Source organism: Sorghum bicolor, chromosome 8 (assembly GCF_000003195.3).
Source record: "Sorghum bicolor cultivar BTx623 chromosome 8, Sorghum_bicolor_NCBIv3, whole genome shotgun sequence".
Classification (NCBI taxonomy): Eukaryota; Viridiplantae; Streptophyta; class Magnoliopsida; order Poales; family Poaceae; genus Sorghum; species Sorghum bicolor.
In genome coordinates this window covers 50,335,785-50,355,297 of record NC_012877.2, presented here as the reverse complement: position 1 = coordinate 50,355,297, position 19,513 = coordinate 50,335,785, and the positions used below count along the sequence as shown (strand labels likewise).

Here is a 19,513-nt window from a genome sequence, read left to right as displayed (position 1 = left end):
AACGACTCCTTCTCATTGCTGAGCCACAAGTCCCACAAAGCGCGGTGCGCGAGGGAGCCATGGAAATGGTGAGTAGCGCCGCTGATGACAGGGATCTGCCATGGGCCTGGAGGGAGCTCAAGTATATGGGTACTGCTAGATCCAAACGAAGTTTTCTTCCACAACGACTTCAAAGGAAGTACACAGGTTGAAGAAGAGCTAGAAGGCAGTAGATTACGCACCGTGCTCCATGATTGCCAAGTTAGGTGCTTTGGCTAGTACTGTACTTTTGCTTGTATCGTGTGGATTTTGATCAATAAACGACTTATTGTGGATACCATAATGCAAGTTGTATGCTCAGTGGCAGATCCAGAAACGAGCCAAAGAGGGGGAGAGGGCTAATCGGCTAAGTAATGAATTATGTATAAATCATACTATGGTTAAACTAAATGATACAGATTATCAGTTTCGGAACTACACGGATACACAAATATGCCATTTTCTGAAAAAGATACCTGATATAGAAAGATGTCTTAGTATTTTTAACAAACTAAATAAGAAGGTACATTATTATTATAACTATATAAACGCAGTAGCACCTTAGCCAAGATTCATAATTCACACAACGAGCAGTACAAGAGAATCTACAAATTTCAGAATAAATGGCTGAGATACATGAGGATGCAAATGTTTAGAAGATTATTGGGCAAGTAAATAGCTAGGGTATACTACAGTAGGGTGTTGCTGAAAAACACAGGGCAAACATGAACGGATCAGCATTCAACCACATCATCGTCGATCTCTATCATCAAGATTCCCAGTGACGGCAGCGTATACACTAGACGAAAAAATTATGTGAAAGAATAACGCTAGTAGAGAAATAAATTAAATCAAACAAGAGCAACGTATTACTAGTTTACTACATCTCAAAACTTAACGGAGGCGGGCAAAATGCATTAATCGAGGCACAATTAAAGGTCACGGTTAATCGGACCTTAACTGCCTCGGTCATGTTAAGGTGTTCGCGAGGCGGTTGCCTTAAAATGCCTGCCTCCCTTAATGTTCACGAAAAAACCCAGAAAACAAAAAACTTGCAAATCTGAAGAATCAAACCCATAACCTCTCGCTCAACACTATTACCATCTATCACTACACCGCACAACAATTTATGCATACATATAATACACTATTTTTTTATATTAATATTTTGTAATCTTACATTAGGTATTTTGGCTACTAAATGAACTCAAATAAAAAGCTTTTAACTATAAACTTTTAAATCTTGTCGAGTACTATAACTTTGGTATATAATATATTGCCACCAGAGATAGTTCAAAAAAATTCAAAAAATTAAGCCTTAAAACATGTGAATTTAGAGACTCCAGGTGACTTTTAGTGAAAAACTTATCAATATCAAAATGTAAATCAGCAACATGGAGAACGAGAATGTGCTTAACGTCACTCTGGATGATCTCCCAGATCACTTGAAGGAATTGGTTGTGACTGTTGTGAACCAATACTAGGAGAAGTGCTTGCTTTCCTTTAGCAAAGATAGAGACAAGAAAGTATTTTAGAAGACTCTTTTCCCGAGAGTAATTTTGGAAGGGGAGCAGGATCCTAGCGTTCAGATTCAGCACAATGCTATGTACGAAACTATCAGCAAAGTCATGGCAGCAACCTTCATAATGAGGTTCTGTTAAATGGTATTACTAACGCTATTAAGGAGGCTTTCAGTCTGGACATCCAGAATAGAGGACCAACATATTATGTTCCTGTTGGGAATAGATAAACATTTGTTGGACAGACTTCAGGAGATCATATATCTGGAGAACTTGCAAATGTCTGCCATTGATGTTGGGCGCTTGCCTTTGCTGTCTACCATTGATTGGAAGGTTAGGGTTCTTAGGAGAGAAGGCAGGAGGCTTGGAGATTGATGGGTTGAAGATGTGAGTCTGACTGTGTGACTTTTACCCTTAGAGCTCTGGTATTATTTATAATGGTGTAAGTGAAAGTTGAAGCGGCGTGCAGTTAATCACTTAGAGCAACTCCAATAGTTTGCTAAAACTCAATTGGCAAATCTATAGTTTTGCCAAGTCTTAAAACCAAATGCCAAGTAAAAAAAGAGGTCTTCTTCAACAGTTTGCTATTTGGGCTTGGCAAAAGAACTTGGCCTCCTACGATTTTTGCCAAAATCACAAAATGGAGCCTCCAACAAGTTGGCAAAACTAGTTGACAAATTAGGATACACGTGATGCTAAGTGATGGAGGACTTGGCATATTTGCCAAGTGAAGGGGGAATTTTGCCAAGCTCACAAAATTACCAAGTAGTTTTGCCAACTTGTTGGAGGCTGTTTGTGGTTTTGGTAAAAATCCTAGGATGCCAAGTACTTTTAGCAAACTGTTGGAGTTGCTCTTAGAGAAAGTGGATCGGCTATCGCGAAGATGGTTCCTTGAATTTGGGGTGAGTGGATCGGCTAAAGTTAAAACGTCTCCGTAATCCTAAGGACGTGGGTGGCAGGAAATAGCTGATCAACTTAACTATGACCACGAAAGGTCTGAGTAGTGGATCGGCTAACTTTGCCGATGGAACTCTACTTTACTTGGATTCGGTTAACATTACTGATAAGATTTTGACAAAAGTATATAATTACTGAAGAAGAAAAAACAAGTCTAAGTAAATAAAAGTTAAGTCTGAGAATTACAAGATGAAAAATAAAGTATAGAACGTATCCAAATTACATATTCAAAGCAAACTTCATGGAGTTCAAAGCCGAAAGCCTAATGCTATCTATTTCGGCTATGTGTTGCTGATCTTCTTCAGCCGATCCTAGAATTTTGACTTCCTTGTCTTGCTTGATCTTGTCAAGTCTGGTCTTCAAGACTACCATGTTCTTCTTTTGATCGGTTAGTGATGCAGGGATCTAAGATAAGGCTTCCTCCTTCTGTTTAATTGCATATTCATCAGTCTTCAGCTGAGCTAACAGTTGTGTCCTTTCCTCGTTGAGAGCAGTCAGATCTTTGTTGATTTCAGCAGGGGACTCTTTGAGGAGATCAACTGTCTTCTTAACTGATAGGATTTCTTGGATGCATTGGCCTTCAGCAACAATTGAGTTCTTCTGAGCCTCTTGAGCTGCTAGTCTAGATTGAGCACTAACGAATTCGGGGCGATTGCCTTCCAAGAATGCAGCTAGCTGAATTGTTTCTTTCAAAAAAGGAGAAAGATCATCTTTAATCTGGTTGAATATCTCTCGGATTGATCCTACATCTTGAATGATAGATATTATCCAAAGGTAACTCCGAGAAATGATTCGGCATTTTCCCCCATTGCTATATTATCTATTGCACGCAGCAAAGAAAATTGGAAACTCAGAGACGCTGGCCGCGAACAGCTCGGCGACATGAAAATGCAAAATGAAAAGAAAAGGCAGCTCAAGATTTATTGGTTACTGATGACCGGTTCTAGTCCAGCATTGCTACGATTTACAATAATGAGTGGTTTGAGAAGGAATGAACGTATGGACTGAGATTTGGTCAGTTTAGAAGGAATTAATGGTTTCAGAAGGAATGAACATATTCAGAGATTTTAGCAAACTTCAGCAAACTTCAGGGTTTGGGCTGGGTTCGTGCAGAAACACCATCCAGATTTGAAAGCGCCACTTTTAAAGTCTATCTTACTTTAGTGGGTTCTACGGCACACATCGGGTAACAATTTGTGTGACTACTATGTGTGCGAGTTTATGACGGTCGATGCCAAAAAAACTAATCTTGAGCTCCTAAAAGTATGTAACATGTATATATAATAAGTTTATTTTATTTATTTGTTGCTATTTAATAAATCCTATTCATACCTCTAAATTTTTTCTTTAATGTCTATTAAAGGAGATGTGGTTGAAGGAGCAGGTGTTGGATGCGGTCCGCCTAAAAGGAATTCAAGAGACAATCGCAGAATTTCTTAACGACCAAGTCTTGAATCCCGGCGGCGAGTGCTACTTCAACCCTGAGGAGCCAATGAAACCAAATCACAATGATCATTTGTACGGTGCTTGAGCGGCAGAGATAAATTTTGTTGTAAATACTTTGTCTATGATGCATGTGTAAATACTATATTATGGACTTATAGATACATATATAATATATATATATAGTGTTTTATAGTACATTTATATGTAATGCTTTAAATTATAAAAATTATAGGTGCGCGTTTCCATAAACTAGCAGCAAACAATATGCATTCGAAAATAATAATAACATAATTGTAAACTCTAAATGGAAAACCAAAAGAAAAGAACAGGAAAAAAGAAAAAAACTCTTCAGTCCCGGTTGATAACACTAACCGGGACTAAAAGTGGAGGCCAGGTGGCACACCGTGGCGCACCTTTTAGTCCCGGTTGCTTTTACCAACCGGGACCTTTAGTTCCGGCTCCGGGAACCGGGACTAAAGGTGGGACATTTAGTCTCGAAACCTTAGCCCTGGTTCCGTAGCCGGGACTAAAGACCCTTACGACACGGGGCTAAAGCCCTTTACCAGTGACACGTAACAAGGTACTAATCAATCATGACAATCGGCTAATTGATAGGTGCGCGTGTCTTTATTGCTTCAGAGTCGAGACACGAAGTGTAGCTTCTCATATTCAGGTGCAGGATTCATGACAATCGGCTATGAAGCAATCACCAGTTTGAGCAACGATTAACAAGTAATAAAAAATGAACTGTTGCTACACTAGTTACTGTCTAAGGCCTTGTTTAGTTCACCCTGAAAGCCAAAAAGTTTTCAAGATTCCTCGTCACATCGAATCTCGTGGCACATGCATGAAACATTAAATATAGACGAAAACAAAAACTAACTACACAGTTTAGTTGTAAATCACGAGACGAATCTTTTGATCCTAGTTAGTCCATAATTGGATAATATCTGTCACAAATAAACGAAAGTGCTACAGTACCGAAAACTTTTCGCTTTTCGTAACTAAACAAGGCCTAAAAAGAACATACCAGAACATAGTGCAAATGAGGTGGTGTCTTGTAGCCAGCAGCTTCGATGCTTCTCACGGGCGGCACAATGGGTAGCAGTGGCGGTGTCCTGGCTCGTAGATCTACAGCCCCAAGATCCATGAAAAGCAATGAAGGTGCAGGTCAAACCCTAGCCGATCCAAAAACTACTGCAACTAATTAAGAAGATAGGTGCACTAACCTTCGAGACGAATGGCAATGGTGGTGGAGATGGCGACGACAGACAAGGAGCGAGGCGGCGGTGGTGGATGAGCTAGGTGGCGGCGGTGGAGGAGCGCCGTAGAGCGACCCTCGTGTGAACATCGCATGTATGAGGGAGACCAAGCGACAGCGAGGTGGAGGGATGTCGCAGCGGCGGACGTATGCCGGGGCGGCGGCGGGGGAGGCGGTGGCGGTGGACAGATGCTGTGGTGGCGGCGGCCTCGTGATTGGGCGGGGTCGCAAGCGGAAGAAGAAAGTCGCGTCCGATCCGACTCGCGACCGTACGGGGAAACCCTCCCCGTCTCCTCGCCCGTGGACCATTTCCTCGTGGAAAATGAAGGGAAGCGGGCTGCAAATCTCGGGTTGGTGGGCTTTCAAAGAGCAGCAAAAATTGGCCCAGGGGAGATTGGCACGGGGAAGATTGGCCTAGGAAATTCGCAGAGATTCCTCCGGGAATTTGGGCTGCCAAAGAAGGCCCAGTGGACCATGGGTTCAGGTAAGGAGACGGTGATGTGGATTTAGCGGGCGACGACATATGCAGGAGTAGACTGCATAGCAGCAGTGGCGAGCCGGAAGCAGGCTCTGCCTATTGGCAAGTCTTCTTTTTTTCTAATTCGCACCGTCGGCTTGTATAAGTAGCCAGCGGTGATCACCATTTTCACCGGTGGTTTTAAACCAGCAATGGTGAACTTTCTGATCACCTCTGAAGGAAAAAAACGCTGGTGAAAGAGTTTAGACCCAGTAGTAATAAGCTTTCTGTTGCAGTGCAAAAATAACATGAATGATTACGAACTGGCCATAAATTAAAGCAAATAATGTATAGCGTAAGAATTATTTCTGCACATCATTCATGATCTCCTTATTTTCTTTTCAAAAAACAAATTAATCTCCTTATTTGCCTGTGTCTAAAAATAGTTCTTTCTCTTTGAGTTGCAACTATGACTATGAGTTAATTATTACTTTTAATTCAAAGAGGAATATCTAATGCTTTTTGACATCCTAATCCAGTTTGAATAGACCAATGGTGATCCATATGTGTGTTAATGTGACAGAGTGTAATCTCACCTTGCGTGTTGAGAGTGAGTTCTATATTTTCCACTTAATGAAAAACGCGCTCCTGCGTGGTCTCAAAAAAGAAAGAGTGAGTTCTATATGTGAAGGGAGGATGATGCAAGTGTAGGCGGGTTGGTAATAGTCAGGGGTCCACTTCATATGTCTAAAAGTGTATTAGGCGATTTGTTTAGAAGTAATGTGTTTGGTGGGATTCTAGAACTAATGTGTTTGGTGGGGTTCTAGAATCTCATAGAAATACTCCGTATCTCGGCCGTTCTATACAAATGCTTCTTTATATAGTGAATCAGAATCACTTCATCGTTAAACTATTTGCCTAGGTAGCTACAGTAACGTTTACAGGTATGTCATATTTGACATGAATCCTATCGATTGTAGGGAGAAACAGAACTGAGCCTCTCATCCAATTTAAATGCGCCCTTAGTTTCATGGTAGACTCCACGTGAACCAGCAGAAATATGTTTCTCCTTTTTCAAATTGCAGGGGAGAACACATGTGAAAACATAGTTTCTCACTTACGAACCTGAAACAGGAATACGAACTCTAATTTTGATGAATAATGAATCGTTTTCCAATAGCCAGTATACAACTATACTATATACTCAACGGCCGGGCCGTTACAATGGAGATTTCTGCGATTCTTTGATTTCGTTAGTCCACTCAGAAGAACGAGACATGGAATTTCAGCTCTCGCCCTGATGCTTGTATTTTGACCCTAAAGAACAGAGACAAGTAGACAGCAACAAATTTCGAGACAGAGGAAGTCATGGCTAAGCTACAAACCGCACGGTGCCGAATCGGTTCTAACGCATAATGAAGTCACCTAAATTGGTTATTAATTTAGAAAATAAAGTCAAAATGGTCCTTATAGTTCGAAAAGGATGCATCATATGGATCTGTTTGGTTCTTTAATTAACTCTAGATCAGCCAAAATTAGGACGAGCAAATACGGCGAGCTTGCAGCCATTTGTCAAAGCTTTGCTCCGCTTTTGTGCATGCATGCCGGCTAAGGCCTTGTTTAGTTCACCTCAAAAACTAAAAACTTTTCAGTCGTCACATCAAATCTTGTGGTACATGCATGGAGCATTAAACATAGACGAAAATAAAAACTAATTACACAAATCGTGAGATAAGCCTAGTTAGTCCCTAATTAGACAATATTTGTCAAATAAAAACAAAAATACTACAATAGCCCAAAACAAAAAATTTTAGAAAGGCTAAACATGTCTGGCATACCACACCTCTGGCGAGAAGCAAATACCGGCCTCAGTTTCAACATCTCTGGCTTTGCAACATGCGGAAGCCAATTAACCAAACATAATGGCCCCATCACATGGAATTTTTTTCTTAACAAGGCGCAATGATGTTCACAAGTGTAACCACCAACCAAGTGTGTCCAGAAACATGGATTTATTTTGAGTTACCCAAACGGTCTCTAAATCCACGCCTTGTTTAGTTCACCCAAATTCAAAAACTTTTCAGGATTCCTTGTCACATCAAATCTTACGGCATATGCATGGTACATTAAATATAAATTTAAAAATAACTAATTGTACAGTTTATGTGTAATTTGCGAGACGAATCTTTTAAGTCTAGTTAGTTCATGATTGAATAATATTTGTCAAATACAAATAAAAGTGCTATAGTATCAAAAATCCAAAAACATTACGGATCTAAAAACAAGGCCCCAGTCCACACCAGCTCGCTGTTCCGCCCCCTTACCTTGAATTGAATGACTGTCCATGTACGTCCTCACAATTCACAAACAGACCAAGTCAAGTTCAAATATGGGTTGCCGGTGGCCCTGCAAGGATCGGGCCCACAGGTCAGCCGTCAAAATGGCGCCAACGACACCTAACCCCTCCAGCCAGCCAACAGACACCCCGTCGTCGTCTTCGTCTCCAAAATCAAACGGACCCCACCCGCGTGCTCACCGTCCCGCCATGTTTGACCTCCTCCTACCACCAATCTCTGACTCTGACCCCCCGCAGCTTCTTCACCAAATCGCCCCTGATCCAATCCATCACCATCCACGCCTGTGCCACGCCATTAAACAAAGAACAGGCGGGTTGCTGCCTGCGGCCACCGCCGTTTCTCCTCCTTGACCCGATCGCCTGCTCTGCTTCCTACACCCCCGGGGCCCCGGCCACCGGTGACGCTAGCGGCAAACCCATTTACTCCTCTCGATTGCTGCCTGCAGATATATATGCAGGCGAGATCAGTCCTGCCAGGAACCAGCCGCCAAGAAGATACCGCTAGGTACCAAGCTACCTACCTACCTTGTCATTCTGGAGTTGTTGGGTAGTACTCCGGCGAGCTCTGCTAGGCAGTCAAGCTCGCGCATGGCGCGCGGCTAGTGAAGTGAATCGGCGCAGCTCCGGTGCCTGCTGCCGGTGAGTTCTTCCTTCGTGTCGCCGGCCCTGCAACCCTTTGATCTGCTTCTTTCTAGTCAGAAGATGAAACACAAGCTTCAAACCTGACCAACTCATCGTCTTCCCCTGCAGATTCACTCTACTTGTAATTCTTGACGGAATCAAGCAAAGATCTCGACTCCACTGCCTGGTCCGGACCAGAGATGGAGGTACAGATGGCCGCACAAGGCCCCAAACCAACGGGACGCGGCAGCACGCCGTCGCCCTCTGACTCTCACCACGGCGGCGGCGCCACCGCCAAGCCCGTCCCCGGCTACCTCAGGCCGTCGGCCGGCTCGTGCCACCACGTGTGCAAGTACGGCGGCACGCACACGTTCGAGGATCACAAGGAGGCGCACAGCAGGCCGCAGCAGCCGAGGCCGCCTCGGAAGCAACCGCCGCCGCCGGCTCCAGCTCCGGCTCCGGCGGAGAGCCACAACCACAGCAGGGTGCTCGTCAAGGTGCGCTCCGTGTTCCGCAGGCGTGTCGGGGACTCCACCACCACTGCTACTACTCAGAAGCCTTCCAAGGCGGCGGCCGCCGGCAAGGCCAAGGCCGCCAAGGAGGGCGTGAGCGTGGAGTGGAAGGACATTGTCGCCTACGACACGGTTCCACTTCCATCTCATGGATCGTCATCCCCGGGCCCGGAGCTTGGTAAAACCTCAGCAGCTCATCATGTCACCGCCGGCTCCGGCGACGCCGCCAAGAAGAAGGCTGTGATGAAGAAGGGGAAGAAGTCGTACGGCAAGGCCAAGGTCCACGAACAAGTACATGGCGATGGCGTAGTACAAGCTCCCCAAAATGAACCATTGGGCACCGTCACCAACGCCAACACTGACTCTAAGAGTGTAAAGCCTCCAAAAACGAAGAACAAACCTGCAGCGGTGTTGCTCGTCGAAAACATGGGTATCGACCAAGAAACGCTTCAAGGGTACCAAATTCTGTCCCCTTCTCTAGCACAAAGTCGCGCAAACCTTTTGCGCGACCTCGAGAAGGAGATGATGGTTCATCAAGAACCTGCCAATGTGAAGCAAGATAGGACAACAACGGTAACATACTCTCTGGACCCAGAAGAGTACGCTGCTGCAGAATCAAGCAGGCCCATGCCCATCCCGGCGCACCGGAGGGTGCAGAGCATGAGTATCAGCAGCAGGTCCGTGCGGCAGCCGTTTGCGCGACAAGCGAGCAAGAATTCAGTCACCTTCAAGCTGCGGTCCAGGAGCACCAGAGCAGCAGCACCGGCAGTCGTGCCACCGGAGGAGGAGGAGAAGAAGAAGCCGGCGAGGCTGAGGTCCAGGAGAGGCGAGCAGGATGCTTCTTCGGCCGCCACCGGGAGAGGCATCCATCTCAGGATCAGGAGCCTCCGGAGGCGCGGCGTCGGTGGCGGGTCCGGTGGCGCGGGCACCGGCGGCGGCTTCGTCGTGCCGGCGGTGGCGCTCAGGCATCAGAAGACGCTGGAGAAGAAGAAGAGCCAGAGGCTGTACAACAGCCACATCGAGGAGACGGCGGGCAAGCTCGTCAAGACGAGGAAGAGCAGGGTCAAGGCCCTGGTTGGGGCATTTGAGTCCGTCATCTCCAAGATTGCAAAGTAGGTGTAGTAGGAGAGTAGTAGGCGTATGTATTGCTCATGTTATTGAACAGTTTGTCTCGCAATTTTTGGTTGCACTCGGATGAGTGCTTGCCCTGATGTAGCTCTGATGGAAATGTTTGTATCGGTATTTTCTAGTTTAATCGAAGACATCTTGGTAATTCCAAGGCGTCAATCCTCCTTGGCCAATCACTTGCTTTCGCTAAGGGGCCGGGCCATTTGGTAGGGCTCCAGATTCTTCTAAAAATGTCTCGGTTCTAGATTTCTCTAAGAAACATTTTAAGTGGTAAATTAGAATCAGTTTAGTAAACCATGTGACTGAACAAAAAAAATTTATATAAATAAAAATATGCTTCAAAAAGTCTTGATCCTTTTTGTGGGCTAATAACAATCTAAATGCAACCCATTTCAATTTATTACACTAAGTGTATCTCCAACAGTTTGGCATTTGTTGTAGTTTGTCAACTCCCAAAACCATATGACAAGTGAAAAAAAAGTCATCTTCAAGTGTTTAGCATAATTGACTTAGTAAAAACCAAAATTGTGGACCCAACCGTATTTGCTGCGACTTTTCTTCCGCACCGCATCTGGTCCCGTGCTTTTAGTCGCGCGCGTTTCTTCTTCGCGGCATTTTCTCGTCGCCACACCGTCAGTTCGCGAGTATATAGGTCGCCGCCGTTTCCTGGTACCTGTATCCGAGACGCTGTAGGTCGTCATTGAGAGCTTCCTGCCATAGAGTCCTTCTTGTCATAGTCCTTCGTCTTGCTGCCGTGGACTGCAGGTCGTCATCGATCTCCAAGGTTCGCCACCACGCGTGAAGAGTCCCCCATGTGCGGGAGTAGCGCGGGAGGAGCGCCCGATCGGCGTTTGTCAAGCGGCCCACGGCCTTGCATTTATGCTAAATTTTCTTTCTCAATTGCCAAGTTGCCCAAATTGCGAAACACAAATACAAAACTGTTAGAGCAACTCCAACAGTTTTGCAAATAGGTTTGGCATTCTTGTTTTTTGCCAAAACTCTCAAAATCTCCTATCCAACAGTTTGGCAATTGGGTTTGGCATTTATAGTAAGTTGGTAAATTCTCCTCCTTTCTTGGCATTTATGCACACCTAGAATAGGCTTGGCATTCTGCATGCGCGCTTTTATAGCATGCTGACAACGTGATGTTTCTTTGTTGATCTTGAGAATTAGTAGAATTTTGTTTTTGCCAAGTCAAAATTGCCAAACACTTGGAGATGTCCTTTTTATTCCCTCCCCATATCATTTTGGGAGTTGGCAAATAACAACATTTGCCAAACAAATTTTGCAAAACTGTTGGAGTTGCTCAGATACTTCATTTTTATAATTTGGATAAATTATAAGAATGCAAACTCCAAATACAAAACTGTTAGAGATGCTTAAAAAGGACGAGTACAAAACAAACCAATTGCTAGTGCATATGAGAGGAGAATATGAAACCAGCGAAACCAGCTGCAAGCCGTTTCTCTGGCACAAGCTAAAAAGTCAGAATCGCTAGAAATGCTCCGAGGTAGAAACGTTTCGATCCAAATCAGGGTCTTGTTTAGTTCACCTCAATTTTTTTTAAAAAATTCTTCGTCATATCGAACTTTACGGTATATATATGGAGTATTAAATAAAGATAAAAACAAAATTAATTGTACAATTTGCATGTAAATCACGAGATGAATCTTTTGAGCTTAGTTAGTTCATGATTAGACAATAGCTGGTAAATAAAAACAAAAATGCTACAATACCCGAAACTAAAAAAATTTGGGAAACCCAAAACATTTCGGTCATCCAAGTAGTAAGGCCGTGTTTAGTTCTTCAACAAAAAAATTCCGTGACACTGTAACATTTTTATTTGTTTATGGTAATTATTATCCAACTATGGACTAACTAGACTTAAAAGATTCGTCTCATCAATTCCGACCAAACTGTGTAATTAGTCTTTATTTTTGTTTATATTTAATACTCCATGTATACATCTAAAGATTCGATCTGACGATAAATCTTGAAAAATTTTAAGTTTTTGAGTGGAAGTAAACAAGGCCTAAAGAGCAGTAGTATCAGACTTCACAAAATTAGAAAGGGCATAATAGTTGGTAGACACTAGACAACAGCTTGCATTTTAAGCTTTTTCGTAGACGGCTAGACGCTAGAGAAAATCAAGACACGCCAGGAGGAAATCAGCTCGTGACGGGCAGTGGTCCGTCGTGGCTCCATGCGTGTTTGTTGTGTATCCGGTAGGAATGACAGATGTTGGGATAAAGCTTTAATGTGTTATCAGAGAAAAACAAATCAGCGAATAATAATAGCTATCGGAGGAATCTATAAGACATTCAATAACATTTTTCTCTGATACCAAATCAGCGAATAATAATGCTTTATTAGCTAAACAAACAGTCTAGGTGGATGGAGATACTATCGGCCTGAGTATTGGATATTTTTTGTCTCTTGTTTTTTAGAGGTGTTTGGTTGGAGGTGTTAAAGTACCATAGTTTTTTCGTTTTATTTGGCAATTAGTGTCCAATCATAGACTAATTAGGTTCAAAAGATTCGTTTCGCAAATTACTCTCTAACTGTGGTTTTAGTTTCGTTAATAGTTTACATTTAGTACTCTATATATATATCCAAAATATTTGATGTAATAGGAGTTAAAGTTTAACTCCTCAAACCAAACGCGGCCTTATATTCCCGATACTCGTATCGATCGCTGATCGGCCGCGTATCCGTATCAGATACATACGTATGCGATACGGGATATCGCCGGTGTACTGTTTCTAGACGGCCGGCTGCGTGCAGTGCGCGCGCGTGTGAGTAATTAACGTCAAGCGCGTGCGTGGTCCGATCCTCAGAAATACGACGATTCCGACATGTCTTGCAAGCAACGGCAAACATCCAGCGAGGCCTTGTTTAGTTCACTCTGAAAACCAAAATCTTTTTAAAATTTCTCGTCACATCGAATCTTACGTCACATACATGGAGTATTAAATATAGACGAAAATAAAAACTAATTACACAGTTTAACTGTAAATCACGAGATGAATCTTTTAAGCCTAGTTACTCCATGATTAGATAATATTTATCAAATAAAAACGAAAGTGCTACAGTTCCGAAAACTTTTCAATTTTCCGAACTAAACAAGGCCCAAGTCAACCACCCTGGTTGGGGCATTTGAGTCCGTCTTGCAAAGTAGTACTAGGTGTGTAGGAGAGCAGGCATGTGTGAGTACATGTGACACTAGTCTTGTTCAGATGCGAAAAGATTTTCGATTTTGCTACTGTAACACTTTTGTTTGTTTGTGGTAAATATTGTCCAATCTAACTAGAATCAAAAAATTCGTCTTGCGATTTACAGTTAAACTGTACAATTAGTTTTTATTTTCATCTATATTTAATGCTTCATGCATGTGCCGAAAGATTCGATGATGTGACAGAGAATCTTGAAAAATTTTTGATTTTGGGGGTGAACTAAACAAGGCCACAATTTGTCTCGCAATTTTTGGTTGTTTAGGCCTTGTTTAGTTACCAACACAAAAAAATTTGGAAAATGTAGCACTTTCATTTGTATTTGATAATTTTTGTCCAATCATAAACTAATTAAGCTCATGTGCAATTAGTTATTTTTTTAATGTAATAGAATTTTGATTTTTTTTAGTTTTTGGGTAGTTTCTAAAAATTTTCAAGATTCCTATCATATCGATTCTTGTGGCACATGCATGATGCATTAAATATATATATGAAAATAAAAACTAATTGGATAGTTCATCTGTAAATCGTGAGACGAATCTTTTAAGCCTAGTTACTCTATGATTGGACAATGTTTATCAAATAAAAACAAAAGTATTACAGTGTCGAAATAAAAAAAATTGAACTGAAGGCCTAGCTTGGCTGAGTACCCCGATTGCAATGTTTCTCTTTTTTTTTTGAACACATCTTCCAAGGCATCAATCTCTCCTTGTCCCATCACTCGCTGTTGCGGCTGAACAGGGACTTTGTGCAGAGATGTTGGCTTGCTTGGCTGAAAGTAATATTCGTTGTTTTGTTGTGAGAAATCGTTGTTTTATTGTGAGAAAACATATAAACTCGAGTGAATAGAACCCTAGTATTGAAGATTTTGCAACCATACGTGGGAGAGAGAAAGCATGAAAGCTAGCTTGCTGATTAAACTCCTGCTAATGCAACATGATTTCGACTCCTGAAACATACTCAAAGGAAGCGTGTGATTCCATGTCGGGTAGGTTGTCATAAAAGATGATGAGGAAAGTTAAGCAGGATCCCAATATGATACTACGTACTTGACTTCTGCTCAAGGCCTGGGTAGGGCCGTTTTAGTCCATCTCCAAGATGGCCTTTTGAGGTTTGGGTCCATCATTTACAAGATTGCAAAAGCAGAAATAGCCAGGCCTGTATACAGAGTTTGTCGAGCAATTTTGGTTGCTCTCATTGAGTGCTTCTGTCAAAACTGCTACCTCAACATGATTATTCAGCATGCACCGCTTATCTATCAAAGCTGTTCATTCTATTTCATCTACAGGGATTAGAATGCAATATACTCCCTCCATCCCAAATTGTAAGTCGTTTGACTTTTTTTTACCCTAAGTTTGACCACTCGTCTTATTCAAAAAATTTGTGCAAATATAGTCAAATCTAAGTCATTCTTGAAGAACTTTTATTAATAAACCAATACACAACAAAAAAAAGTGATATTTTGTATAAAACTTTGAATAAGACGAGTGGTCAAACTTTATATTATTAAAAAAGTCAAACGACTTACAATTTGAGATGGATTGAGTAGATGCCATATAGCACACACAATTGGACTAGTTCGAGGCAAAGCTTAAGGACACACCAAGACATTGTAACAAAGGTTAAAAAGGCAAACGTTTCACTAATAAATATACACTAAACAGCTTAACATTTTCCCATTTTCTTCTTTTTAGCTGGTAGCTTTTTCATGACGAAGGAAAATCTTGTAACAGGAAACTCTGCATTGCACGAAGCATGATCACCTTCAATTCTTCTCAATATCTAGGCCAAAGGGGTTGGCAAATTATACTATTCCCTATAGTGTATAATTAGAAAAGCCAGAACGACTTATAATTTAGAATAGAGTAATAAAACATAACTTCCATATGAATAGGCAACTAATTATTGCTACCTTTTCTAATTTTCAGAGAGACGGCTGAGTTCGGTCATGGTAACAAGGATTCAGTTCCAACCTTGTTTTGTTCACTTATTGCTTTCCAGCAAAGCATGCCGGCCCTATCTCTAAAGCACCAAACTCCCACATTTTAGGAGATGCCCTATCTAGGTAAATGAACACTATATTCCCAATCAATATTGTGTGCAAACAACGTTGAGCTGAAATGAATACAGTACTTGGACGCAAGTACATAGAAATGCACAAAAAAATTAATTGCCTCTGCCCAATTTACAAACATGGTCTCGACAGACCAAACTATGAGAATTCATTGTACATCACAACCTATGGGTGAAATGAAACACTGAGGATCTGAGATACCAGGTTAGCTCCTCCAGCTATTGGGCACAGGTTGATCTTCTTTCTCACAACTCAGGGGCATGGCATTCAGTTGTGGTCTCACGGGTTCCAACCATGAGTGTTCTTTTGAGCCTGGTGTTTCAAGACTACAAGTCTGCAACACAAGTTCAGCCCATTAAAACATAAACATTTTCATATGCCTGTGACAAAACATGACACTGAATACCTGCTCCCCCATGACAAGTTGGTGGCAAAGTCTAGATAGTCCTAGTTTCTACCAAATTTATGTCCTCATCAATAAACAGCATCACAGCTGTCATCACAAGCCTGTTAAATTCATAGAAAAAGTGAGCAGTTAGATTTATGCAACATATTGTTCTTTACTAGCAGGGATTTACATGCTACAACAAACTCCGAAATAAAGTAACAGTATATGGAAACAATTAATCTGCCACTACCAAAATCAGTAAGATGGGTATATGTAAGGTCACGCCTATAATACCGAATATTGCTCATGATTGTTTGTATGCTTCAAAATATGGAGTGAAGACAACATCATATTTGATTTCCCAAGTCATATTCTCACTAACCCTTCAGTAATCTCTTCAAACCACTAACAGGTGTAAACTTCAGAATATTTTCCAATGATAAAGTATGTTAACTTACAGAATGATAAAAATATTAATACAAAGAAATTTCTGTTAGTATAACATGGAAGGCTAGTATGGGGGTATGGCCATTTATAAGGGTTTGATAATGTCCTAGATGTTTCTGAATAACTGATAACAGAGTTAGCACTAGCAAATGAATGCATATAGTATTTGAATTCCCCAAAATATTAATTAAGAAATAACCTAAGTCAAACCTGTAAATAGTTATAATAAATAGGCAGAAGTAGAAGGCAAGCTTGATCATCCTGTACTTCTTCTCGTCACTTAATTGTCTAAAAATTTCAGTGACATCTACAAGATGTTTCCGAGCCAAGTACCTGAATAAAAAATATAATATGATTTTATTTGATTATCAATAACGGAGCATGAAGGGACAAGAAACAAATAAATAGAACTTCAATCTACTAGTTAAAGTTCTTATATAGGACAGCATTAAATAAATACAAGCATCTATGTTGCTTCACTTTACAAAAATTTTATTAACTAATCATAATCATTTAGATATTAAAAGCCTGGCAAAATTTAATTTAGAAAAGCATCTCGTATATCTTACCAAAATAAGTTCACTAGTTATCGAGATCCAAACTAGTTCAAAGCCAGGGGGGAATTTATACCTAATCCTCAACAAAGGGGAAAAAAAGGACTCTAAATCAACAGAAAACTCAAACAGAGTGCTGAGAAACTATCGTCATGGCTGTTAACTTTCAAGAAGAGGGTGAAGGGAGATTTTTTTTCCACATGTAATAGTAAAAAGTTGGGTGCTTGCTCATATCTGAGGGGCGAAAATCAGTTGTTACCCAGAGAAGAGTTTAGCTACATTAATCATTGTTAAGCCAACAATATTTGGAATCAACAGTTCATGCTGATTACTAAATAATTACAAGAAAATATTACTTAATGATTCTTTTCTAGCACATAATGATAAAAGGGAAACTATTTAATTATTTATCTTGGCAAATAAAGTGCACTTAGCACGATTCAGAGTTGTTGCACTCATATTCCAGCGATAATGAAAGTTAACTAGCTAACAAAATTTTGGTAGTGAGGCTTATAAAATCGACAAGGTATAATACTAGAATAGGTGCACTACCTTCTCCCATTTGCTGATACCCTGAGTCCCTGACCAACATTCTCCCATATTCAGAGAAAAAATTGCTACAGGGCCAAACGAAAAACACATGGCCCAAAACATGGGGAAAACTACAAATTATCACCCTAGAAGTACAACATCGGCATATTAAATTCTAAAATTGATATGTTCTTACTTAGCTGTTCCATTGAGCCATTGAGGCTTGTAGATCATTTCAAGTATTATTTCCATGTGTATAAAAATAATCAAGATGTGAGTACAGCCAAAAGTATGAACAGCATAGTATCCAATGATGAATATCATGAGTATTCTGCCAGAATTAGCATCAACTGAAAGCAAGTAACACGTACAGTTTCACATGGTAGTATGTCACTGGTGCCATGACTAGAAACGGGAACCAATGCAATGTCAAGAGGAAAGAAGCACATAGGGCCCCTTGGAGTGAGTATTCTATCAGGACCACAGCATTGATGCGAGATGATGAATCATATGGGTTGATATAATCATACTCCAAATCTGACAGACAGATAAGCTGGTACAAAAGCAGAAAGGCAAAATCAGTTGAACAAATCAACAAGAGTGGGTCAGCTAACAAAGAAGCCAGGCAAATTGGTGCATAAATGACTAAATTTACTTCTAAAGACTACAACTCTTGTATCAATATTAAACATGAACTGTGTTGCTGCCAGCTGCCATCATGGTTAGGCTTTATGTCTGATCTGGCGAGGCTGAAGTCACTGGTCAAATAATGTGGAACGTGAGCTTTACACACTATAAAGTGATGATAACTCATCTGCCACAAATGACAAGCTGGTTTGACACCAAGTAAAGGACTACAGTCATGACATATAAATCCACCAAGTCCTAGCAGGTGGTGCTAACATTCCAAACAGAACACTACCATATCTAGGCTCATAAACAGAAATTGTTAACCCGAGAAAATTGGAATATTCTAAACAAAAATATATTGGTCTGTCGTATACAAAGACGAATCCTTTTTGCGATTTTATACCAGAATCTAGGAGGCAGCACTAGCAATCGACAGGAATTTTTTTCCTCCGAAAAAAGGAAAAATATTTATCCGGCAGTTTATCTCGTCACCATCCTCCACGGAATGAATGGCACGGGAAGAACAGCATCGTTGACTAAACCCCGCATCAAAACCCCCCAAAATAAACGGCAGCCTTAGGGCGGCAGCGGACAGAGCTCCGCCGGCCGCGCGCAAGATTTGAAGGACACACTCGCCGTCACAGGGCGAACTGTTAAGAGATGCAACAGGGGGCCGTCGGGCTTGCCTGGTACGCGGTGAGGCCGATGAGGACCATGACGGAGGCGAAGGAGAAGAGCCACAGGACGAGTTCCACAGACATGGCCGCCGCAAAGCGTTGACGACTCCTCGCGAACAAGCTCGGCGGGCAATCGATCTACGAACGCTGGCGTCCCCGCAGCCGCACGCTCTGCCTCTCGCGGGCGTTCCGAGTGGAGGGGGCCTAGACCAGCCTGGTGGGGGGACTCCGCGAGCCCCGCGGTCACAATGGCGCTGTGGGCGCCGGAGACGGGAGAGGCGGCGGCGGGTTGGGATGGGGAGACTGGCTGACTAGGAGAAGGGATAGGGGAGGGAAGGAGAAGCAGGTGGGTCGTGGTTTGCTACTTGCGTTGCGTTGCGTTGCGTTGCGTGCGACGAGAGTTGGTCAGACAGGTGCGAATGCAGTGCAAACGACAGTTCCCTTGCTGCTGCTGACTTCATAGACCTTTTCTTCGGAAGAGGAGGGCTGCGAGACTGACGTACTCCCTCCGTCCAAATTTAGGCTTTGTTCAGGGCGTATTTGCTTTGATACTATAGTATTTTTTTATTTGATAATTAATGTTTAATTATAAATTAATTAGGTTTAAAAGATTCGTCTCTTAAATTATTCTTTAGTTGTTTTTTAAGTTCTGTAAATAGTCTATATTTAGTACTCTATGTATGTGTTCAAACGTTCGATAGGATGA

At 41.9% G+C, this 19,513-nt stretch overlaps 2 protein-coding genes and 1 long non-coding RNA gene across 3 annotated transcripts; 1 reads left to right on the top strand and 2 right to left on the bottom strand.

Annotated features, from left to right (window-relative positions):
* LOC110437674 lies at positions 7,866–8,673 on the bottom strand. Its single transcript, XR_002455588.1, has 2 exons — positions 8,541–8,673; positions 7,866–8,455 (listed from the first exon to the last, which is right to left on the bottom strand). It is a non-coding gene; the product is annotated as an uncharacterized LOC110437674 (long non-coding RNA).
* LOC8064580 lies at positions 8,316–10,449 on the top strand. Its single transcript, XM_002443194.2, has 2 exons — positions 8,316–8,654; positions 8,766–10,449. The coding sequence occupies exon 2, from the start codon at positions 8,837–8,839 to the stop codon at positions 10,262–10,264; it is 1,428 nt and encodes a 475-aa protein (XP_002443239.1). The 5' UTR covers positions 8,316–8,654; positions 8,766–8,836; the 3' UTR covers positions 10,265–10,449.
* Positions 15,550–19,240, bottom strand: LOC8064122 (protein cornichon homolog 1). The gene is made up of 5 exons (XM_002442149.2): positions 18,817–19,240; positions 17,872–18,053; positions 16,626–16,748; positions 15,987–16,087; positions 15,550–15,914 (listed from the first exon to the last, which is right to left on the bottom strand). Exons 1-4 carry the CDS (start codon positions 18,889–18,891, stop codon positions 16,018–16,020), a joined length of 450 nt encoding a protein of 149 aa, XP_002442194.1. The 5' UTR covers positions 18,892–19,240; the 3' UTR covers positions 15,550–15,914; positions 15,987–16,017.